Source organism: Gobio gobio, assembly GCF_949357685.1.
Source record: "Gobio gobio genome assembly, chromosome: 15".
NCBI classification, from domain to species: Eukaryota; Metazoa; Chordata; class Actinopteri; order Cypriniformes; family Gobionidae; genus Gobio; species Gobio gobio.
Window position 1 is genome coordinate 31,944,078 of NC_137108.1, and position 10,063 is coordinate 31,954,140.

General features: G+C 40.9%; 2 protein-coding genes across 2 annotated transcripts; one reads left to right on the forward strand and one right to left on the reverse strand.

Annotated features, from left to right (window-relative positions):
• Positions 1–2,048: 2,048 nt before the first annotated feature.
• Positions 2,049–2,966, forward strand: mc2r (melanocortin 2 receptor; the record flags this gene model as incomplete). The annotated part of the gene is made up of 1 exon (XM_079837042.1): positions 2,049–2,966. One exon carries the CDS (start codon positions 2,049–2,051, stop codon positions 2,964–2,966), a length of 918 nt encoding a protein of 305 aa, XP_079693168.1.
• Positions 2,967–5,367: 2,401 nt separating this feature from the next.
• Positions 5,368–8,273, reverse strand: mc5rb (melanocortin 5b receptor; the record flags this gene model as incomplete). The annotated part of the gene is made up of 1 exon (XM_079837120.1): positions 5,368–8,273. One exon carries the CDS (start codon positions 8,271–8,273, stop codon positions 7,287–7,289), a length of 987 nt encoding a protein of 328 aa, XP_079693246.1. The 3' UTR covers positions 5,368–7,286.
• Between the last annotated feature and the right edge of the window lie 1,790 nt (positions 8,274–10,063).

The following is a 10,063-nucleotide window of genomic DNA, read 5'->3' on the forward strand; positions in this document are numbered from 1 at the left end:
GAGCTTTTGTGCTTGATGTTTTTATTTAATCCTCATGAAATGTTGTTCAGTAATGTTCTAAGAGGTAGATGCTTAAATAACTATTTATTTTTTCTTTCAACCTTTACTTGAAACAGCTTAAAAGTAAAAACAAAACAAAAATATTTTTGTATAATTCTCCATCCTTTAAATTTTCAGTATTGGAAAGCTCTGTTTGAAACATTTTACAAATAATTTTATAATATTGTCATGATTTATATCATATTTGTGACTTTCTTCTTAAAAGAACATGCTCCTCGGGGCTCATTAGTGTCTTAGAGCAGCAGCAGATTCATATAATGCACCTTATTGTGACCTTTCTTACTGATTCATGTACTCTATGATCCAGTGGCTCTTCACTCTACTTATTCTCTTCACAAAGATCACCATTACGATCTTTTTACATGTTCTGTAAGCATTAAAAGGTACAACACCTCTATGGTTCTTTATTCTGCCTGATTACATCACCACTTGAAAAGGACAGGGTAAAAACATGACCTGGTTAGATTCAAACGATTCAAACCCAGGTATCCCATGAGCATTAATATGTTGACATATATGACCATATATATGAAAAGCTCAATCATATGCTTTTAGGCATTTTGAGTCCACTATATGTCATATTATAGCTTTTTTTGTACATTTCAGGAAGTGTGGTATTTGCACCAATGCACCAATATAAAATTCTGTCTGATACCATTAAGCTGATATTTTTTTTATGTTATGGCCGATAACAGCCGATATAGTACGATTTTTTTTTTTAAATAAATACTTTTTATTTATGTTCACCAAGGCAGCATTTATTTGTTCAAAAATACAGTAAAATGTAATTTAAAAAATATTATTAGAATCTAAAATAACTTTTATTTTATTTTAACTTGTATTTTAAAATAAATTGTATTCCTGTGATGACAAAGCTGCATTTTCAGCATCATTACTACTTATTATCAGTGCTGAATTTTTTTTTTAGGATTTTTTGATGAATAGAAAGTTCAACAAAAAAAAATGGTGTTGGATTTACACGATTTAATCATGTACATCAGTTCCACATGATTCAATTAAGTTAAACAAACATAATTTGTTCACATAATTTCAACATAATGGAATTAAGTAATTTTTAAGTAACCGAATTGAGTAGTCTCACAATGATTTTAATAGGGCTCTCTAACAACAGTGGTGCACACGGGGGCTTGAGACCCTGCCTCTTTAATCAAAACACATGTTTATTTTTGTATTATTTTTGTTGTCACTTGACTGATCTATAACACAGAACTCAGTATAGCTTTCATTATATTTGCCAGCAATAGCACTTCATTTATGTGCTAAGTGTGAAATGCTCTTTAATGCTGAGTCAGTCCACAGCCTAAGCAATCGCTCCACTCTTCTCCACTATGGTAACCCAGTGTAATTTAAATGGTTTGAATAATTCCAACATAATTAAACATTAAACACTAATAAACAATATAAAGTCTCCCCCTTTTTCTCATTTTTCCCAAACATAAAATAACACTTAATTTCAACAATTTTACTCTAGTCGTCAAGTCCCAAGCAAAGCATGCTGGGAACTACAGTTTCAGCAAAAATCATTTTCGAGTACTTAATTGGTTCACATTCACCCCAAATAATTTAATCTAGTAGATTGCACATTTTAGAGAATAACATTAATCGAAAGCAATGAAATCATGTTTAGAAGAGAAACAAATTTGTTGCGTATATCACAAATAATACGATTAAGTAAATTGGACAACATGTGTTTTCCTGTTTTTTCAGTGAAGAACATTTATTTAAAATAAATCTTTTGAAAGACACTATACTGTACATGTCTTTATTGTCACATTTGATCAACTGAATGCACCATTTCTGAATAGAAATATATTGATGGAAATAATGTGCAACTTGAGTTGTATTATATCCTTTGCATCTTTTTTTACCCCTTTTTTCTCCAGGTCAATTCAAATCAAATCTTCAGCTGATCAAGCAACCAAGTGTGATCCACATGTGGTCTGCATCCCGACAGTGATCCATCTATCATGAAGTCTAGCACTAAATCTCCATTCCCCAACTCCACAGACTGCGCTGAGGTTCAGGTGCCCGGTCAGGTGTTCCTGGCCATCGCCGTAGCCAGTCTGAGCGAGAACCTCTTGGTTATTGTGGCCGTGATTAAAAACAAGAACCTTCACTCTCCCATGTACTGCTTCATCTGCAACCTGGCTGTGTTTAACACCATCTCCAGCCTCTCTAAGGCATTGGAAGACATCCTGTTGTTGTTTAAAGATGCCGGACACCTGAACTCCCGTAGGCCTATTGAGCTGAATATGATAGATGACATCATGGACTCTCTCATCTGCATGGGCTTCCTGGGCTCCATCTTCAGCATACTGGCCATAGCCGTGGATCGATACATCAGCATATTCCACGCTCTCCGCTATCACACGCTTATGACCATGCGTCGTGTGGTGGTTATTTTGTCCGCTATCTGGGTGTTGTGTGGGACCAGCGGAGCACTCATGGTGGGGTTCTTCGAGGCCGCTACGGTGAAAATCTTCTTTGTTGCGCTCTTCTTCACAGCTTTGTTCCTGATCCTCTTGCTCTACGTGCATATGTTTCTGTTAGCGCGCCACCACGCCAACAGGATTGCGTCAATGCCGGGCGCCCATGCACGCCACAGGCAAAGTGGCTTGAGGGGGGCCCTGACGCTCACCATCTTGATTGGAGTGTTTGTGGCCTGCTGGGCTCCTTTCTTATTTCATCTGCTGATTATGATGATTTGCCCAGAGAATCCCTACTGTGAGTGCTACCGCTCACTCTTCCAGCTGCACATAGTGCTCCTGGTGAGTCACGCGGTCATTGATCCAGCCATTTACGCTTTCCGTAGCGCAGAGCTGCGTAATACCTACAAGAAAATGTTCCTGTGCTCAGCTGCAAGGATCTGTAAACAGTGTGTCTGAGTCATCATCATCTTTTTCTTTCTTCGCTTAGGGGTAAAAAAAGTTTGAAATACCTTTGCAGCAGTAGGCTACACTCAGCCGCTGCTCGTCTGTATGGGCAGGTGGAGCCCTACCAAAATATACAAAACATATAGACATCTATATACACTGAATTAATAAATTGTAAATGTCTTCAGAATTCTGCAACAAAAATAAAAAAATTAAAAAATTCGACTTTTTAAGTCGTGAAGTGAGCAGGATATATTAAAATGAAGCGCATGGATTCGACTGGCATGTATTTATGATGATAGGTGGGGCAGCCGGTCTCTCTGCCCTCCTTAGCTTGACAGCGCCCCACAAATTTCCAATGTAAATCTGTGGCGAAAAATGGAACTGCGGAGCGCTCTCATAGAGAGCCATTGGGGCAGATTTCTGGCTGCCCCATTTTCACGTGACCTCACGTAAACCTCGCTCCAGACCAAGACGATATCGGTCTGCTTCAGCTATGTGTCTGCATCAGGTCAGTAACTAGTTGGCATGTCTGTTCTTCCTAGCGTTTTAAATTAATAAAAGTATAAACCCTTTAGTTTAAACGTGCTTGCATGTGAATATCCTTTATATACAGTAGTTCTGTTGTGTTTGTTTTATATTTGTTCTGAGAATAGACATGACTTTCCTCACTGAAATTTCCTCACAACTTGCAATATTCTAAAACAACATCTGAGGCAATAAATACATTAAATTCTAAGATGATATGCGTTAGTCGTGAGTGTACTATGCCTGTCAATCATCATTAGAGCACTGCACACCACCCTCATGCTGCGTTCACACCAAACGCGAATAGAGCATCAAAATCTAGTTGGGCTTCAACATTTTGAATCCATTCAGTATAAATCGAGCGCTTGAAGCGAAATAGACGCACTTTCAAGGCGCTCCTGGCGAAATACGGTATGTCATAAAATACCACTCTGCCTCTTTTCGTTTTCATTAAAAATATATATTAAACAATAATAGCCACACAAATGTGGTCCAGGCAACTCCTACATTATCTTCACTGCATGTAGCCTATATTTAAATATCCTTAAAAAATAAAGTTATGAAACTTCTCTTTGCCCTCAGTCAAAACGATTTGGCAGACAACAAATTATAGATTCATTACACCAAAGATCGCCCGTTAGATCCACACAAGACGAACCACTACAGGACATCAGAGCCAGCTGGAAACGTCAGAAGGACTAGCCGAGGAAAGGCTGCTCTCGTCGGGGTTAATGAGCGCTGAGTGCCCAGTGATCACCTGGATCTCACAACTCCAAAAACGCAAGATAATTTTTTTAAATAGGCGCTCTCTTTATAAATAAACCACAGATTTGAGCTTTAAACAACTACATTCTCACCTGAAAAAGTCTTTAAACTACATTTTGTGACACAATAGTAGTATTTTTAAATTAAGCAGGGTTTCTCATCACGTCACTTTACCACGTGACAGCAGCAAGCAGGCCCCTGATTGGTTAACGCGGTGCGAATTGACGCCAAAGTTCACATTTTTCATTCAAACGCGTGAATGCACAAAAAGCACCAATCGCGAGTATCGCGCAAGACGCTCAATTCGCGTCAAATTCGAACTGGACGCACGAATGAGGAGGAATCGCGTCCATCGCGCCGTGCGAAACGCGTTTATCGTGCCGCAGGACCTTCAGAAGTATGTCAACGCGCCTTTCAATTGACTTCACTCCTGACGCTCTATTCACGTTTGGTGTGAACACAGCATAAGGCTGAATAATGCAATGACATTAGAATTCTGCCCAAAGTGAGGTTATGTTCAGCGGTTAGAAAATAAAGCTACAAAATGTTAATCATAAACTAGCAGTAAGACAATCTGCCCTACCTAAATTTATGACCAGGAGCCGTTACTGAGTACACTGTTAGCAAACATCCCAATGCCACCTAGGAGCAGCATTTATGATACGTAAATGTGCAGCATTTTCCCCTCAATAACAACAAAAACAGCACTGAGAAAACAGCAGTTAAGAAAGCATCATATAAAGATATGTTCGCACAAACTCTGTTGTTCAGCACTGAAGTCAAGTCACATCACGTTTATTATATAGCCCTTTATACAATAGAAAGGCTATTAATAGTGTAGGCCTGGCCTTCAATTAGAAGTACAACTTCAATTTCTACTATTAAACAGCTCTCCAGTGTGTTCATGCGTTTACCCATGTCTGACCTCGATAGACTGAACAGAAGAAATTAACCAGAGAAGATTTCCACCTCAAAGAAGGCAGAGCCCTAGAGAACACCTACCTACTAGGTAATTGCCACGGACCAATGGGAGGGTGTTTACCTTTTCCAGAAGGTTTGCTTTGGCAAGCTGTTTCAAACTCTTAAAACAAACTCCAAACGAACTTCGTTTATTGCTAATTTTATTTGTACTGATATCACACCAGTTTGTTCTTCAATTTTGCTTGAATTATAACAGGGCCTTTAGTGCTTCACACTACTGAAGGAAAAAGTAAAAGAAATTCAATTGTATTAAAAGATCACAACAACATTTATTTCAAACAAACGATCCAATAACACTACACAATAAGGTTCGATCAATTAACATGCATTATAATGCATTAGGCATCATGAACTATAACAATAAAACGTTTTGGTCACACTTTAGTTTAGGGTCCAATTCCTATTAACTAACTATTATTATGACTTTTGCTGCAACCAAATTACTATTAAGTTGGCATGTAGAATATGGTCATAAGGCATTAATATGTGCTTTACTATACTTTAAGTACTAATAAACAGCCAATATCCTAGTTATATGCATGCTAATAGTTCATAGTGAGTATTGGACCCAAAGTGTTACCACAATTTTAATTCATAATCAACCTTGTACAGTTAATTTGTACATTGTTCATTCAATTGTTTATCATTTGTTTGTTCACATTAACCTGTGTAAATGTGTAATTGAACTTGAAATGTAAAATGCATTAGTATAGAATATAGAATCTATATTTAGTAAATTCATTTTAGTTCATTTATTATACCCAATACATTAACTAATATGAATGAATTGGACATTATTTTAAGTGTAACCTTAAAATCTTTAAGTTTAATTAAGGAAATTCTTATATTTGTTCAAAAACACAGCAGCTCATTAAACGGTAAGTCATTTAGCTATCAGATATCATTGCTTAGAAATAATAATACATATCACATACAGTAAGTTCAACTGTACAGAGATTGTAAATAATTACCAGCATTTTTTACTTCAGAAGACTACAAAAAAAATGTCCATCATTTACATGAATAAATTACTTACACCATACATTTGCATAACACACCATTTTCGTGTTTTTTCTGTGACAATACAAAGGTAATAAAATGCCTTTACCGTATTTTTAAGTGTGATTTTTAACTCAATGACATAATCCTTTTCTGCTTACATGACAACAAAAAATATATATTTTTCAGTTAATTTACTCTTATAAATAACGTTTAAGTGTAGCACAAATATTTTAAACATATTGAGTTGATTTATAATACTGAGGTGCATTCATTCATTGAGAGATGTTTATGGTTTCCCAAATGTACTTCAAAAAATATTCTCAACAGTTTATGATTAAGTATTTCTAAACTGCATACATGTATTATACTTGCATTATTGGCCTGGTTTCACAAACAGGGCTTAGATTAGGGCCAGGATTAGTCTTTAGTTCAGTTAGGACATAAGTAGCTTTTATAAACATGCCTTAGAAAAAAAACATTACTGTTGTGCATTTTGAGACAAAACAATGGCACTGACATATTTTAAGATATGTCACTGCAAGTTGCTTTCGGTTAAAACAGCTCAGTAATGCATTTTAGTCTGGGACTAGGCTTGTCTGTGAAACCGGGGGATTATGTTTTTGCTTGCTATATGCCTGATTATTGTTGTGTTTCTGTCCTGTTTTCTATTCATAAAAAAATATCTAAAAACAAGCACATTTCTACTCTGCATATTAATATTCTAGCCTTTTTGGTGCATAAAATATCACTGCATTGACCTGATGACAGTCCCCTGCTGAGGAAGATGTAACTCCTATTATAAATACAGTGCATAACAGAATACCATTTTAAACTATTACATTCAATATTTTACAACACAACATGAAACTTCCACTGCAACATCAAAACAAAAACACATGATGTAAGAGGACCATGAAAAAAAAGTGTACAAATTGTATACTAGATGTTCAGGCTTCACTTCCCTTTCCCCACTGCAATTGTGCGCCAATGCTATCTATCACCTATACACCCATTCATCCATCAGTCCATCTCGTCAAGTTCTTCCAGAAACCTTGTTCAATATTTGCTGAGCAGGTTGCAGAGGCTGCGTAGTCCATCAAAACAGAGGATCTCTTTAAATGTCTTTCTCATCTCTTGGCTCCTGAGCGCATAGATAAGTGGGTCAATCACTGAGTTACACATGATGAGTATCAAGTACATGTTAAAGTGTGACATGAAGCAGATGCAGTAAATGTTCCGTGGGCAAGAGATCATGAGGATGAGATGGAGAAAAAATGGTGCCCAGCACACGATGAAGATTCCCAGTAGTATGGTGAGGGTGACGGCACCCTTCATGCTAGCTCTTTGCCTGATGTTGGCGTTATAGCCCGGCAATACTGCCATGCGTTTGACATGCGAACGGGCCAGCAGGAACATGTGGCTGTAGAGTGAAGCCATCAGCAGCAGCATGGCAAAGAACATGGCCACCAGGCACACCACCACAGGCTTAGTGTCAGAGTAGATGATGAAGATGATCCCACAACTTGTGGAGAAGGTCCAGATGCTGCCGATGAGAATCCCAGCTCGCCTTACAGTCATTATATTATGGTAACGCAGAGCATAGAAGATAGTCACGTAGCGATCCACTGCAATCGCTAACAGGCTCAACATAGACGCCACCACAGAGATACAGATGAGAGAATCAAAGACATTATCCATCTGACGGATGAAGTGATCCTCAATCACCAAACTCCTGTTCGCCAGCAAGTGGATGACTATTGTCTCCCATGCGTTGGAAACGCTAACTAACATGTCAGCCACTGCTAGGCTGCAGACGAAGAAGTACATGGGTGAGTGGAGGTTCTTGTTCTTCACAATGGCAAGGATGACCAGGATGTTTTCAAGCAAGCTGATAAGCCCCAGTGTGAGGAAGACCTCGGGTGCAATGTGCACCTGCTCACAGGCGGCTGAAGCACTCGACTTGGACCTGCCTGACCCATCACTCTGGTTTGAATGACTCAAAGAGGCGTTTGGAATAAGTGTGGGCCACTCCGAGGTGTTCATGGTCTGATGTAGTATGGACTGCTGAATCGATGCTCAGTGTCTGGTAACAGGTGATGTCAGATACATGATGCTGCATCCATGTACATTTCCTGTAAAGAGAAAGAGTTGTTAAAAAGGTCAAGAAACATTGTAACCAACATCGCCTCGGTTACGTATTTAACCCTCGTTCCCTGAGGAGGGAACGGAGACGTAACATTAGTGACCAACGAATGGGGGTTTCGCTTAGAAGCCTATCTTCTTTGAGAATTTAACAACGCCCAATGGCAGTGCCAATGCCATGGGCATGCGGAATTTGCATAGGTAACTCCTCCCCACCGTGTGGGTATATAACGAAGTACGTGGGCAATATCGCATTACGTTTACCTGCTGAGGAGCCAAGACTGAACTCGCGGCCGTTCCAGCGATACAGCGGATGTGGCGACGGGACATTACGTCTCCGTTCCCTCCTCAGGGAACGAGGGTTACATACGTAACCGAGACGTTCCCTTTCGTTCAGTCACTACGATGTAACGTTAGTGACTAACGAATGGGGGTCCCAATACAATCACGCCACTCAGCTGTCTTCCAGTGCCCTGCGTAAGTGCGAGTGCCCTGTCGTAACACTAGTACGGACGAAGGACTCTCACTTATCACAGGAATAGCAAGGTACACTGGGAAGCATATTCCAGATGGAGATATGCCAAAATGCCTACCCGTAGGGAGGACTTAGAAAATACGCATATGACCCGCTAAGGGCTGCACATGGAGAACTCTGGGGTACCAGCCGAAGGTGGATTTTTAACCCCAGGGTGGCAAGGCTTGCCAAGGGAAAGACACCTGCTCAAGGAGGCTTATGGCGGAAATACACGTGTGGGAGGGGAACCATGCACACGGGGCACCTGGCTGGACACGAGGGTCTGGGCTCAAAGAGGGCAGACTCACTGGTGTCGGCGTCAACAGTGCTGGAGGAGATCAGGGCTTCCGGAAGCTCACCTGAGGAAAATATTGCACGTATCCAGTCTGTGGAGTGGAGTGGCGAGCAAGCAAAGACACCTGAGCCTAGTCCATTACCGGCCATTAGTAGAGGTGAGTACATAGTCGGACCCAGGCTCCACTCGGAGATTGTAGAATCTGGCGAATATAGAATCTGTTCGGTGTCGCCCAGCCTGAAGCTCTGCAGATGTCTGTTAGCGAGGCGCCATGCGCTAGAGCCCAAGAGGAGGCCATGCTCCGAGTGGAGTGTGCCCTGACCCCGAGGGGCCATGGACGGCCCTGCTGCTGGTAAGCCAAAACAATGGTGTCCACTATCCAGTGAGACAGCCTTTGCTTTGAGAGAGCCCTTCCCTTCCGCTCTCCACCATAACAGACAAAGAGCTGGTCTGTGGTCCTGAAACACTGCGTCCTGTCTACGTAAGCGCGGAGGGCGCATACTAGACAGAGCAGTGCCAAGGCTGGGTCTGCCTCCTCCAAGGGCAGTGCTTGCAGGTTCACCACCTGGTCTCTGAACGGAGTGGTGGGAACCTTGGGCACACATCCGGGCCGGGGTCTCAGGATCACGTGAGAGTTGGCCGGCCCGAACTACAGGCACGCTTCGTCAACCGAAAATGCCTGCAGGTCCACTACCCTCTTGATGGAGGCCAATGCGGTCAGGAGCGCTGTCTTCATAGACAGGAACTTAAGATCGACTGACCGCAAAGGCTCAAAGGGAGGCCTCTGCAGAGCATCTAAGACTACTGAGAGGTCCCAAGAGGGTACGAGGGGAGAGCAAGGAGATCTCCTCGCTCCCCTCAGGAACCTGATGACCAGGTCGT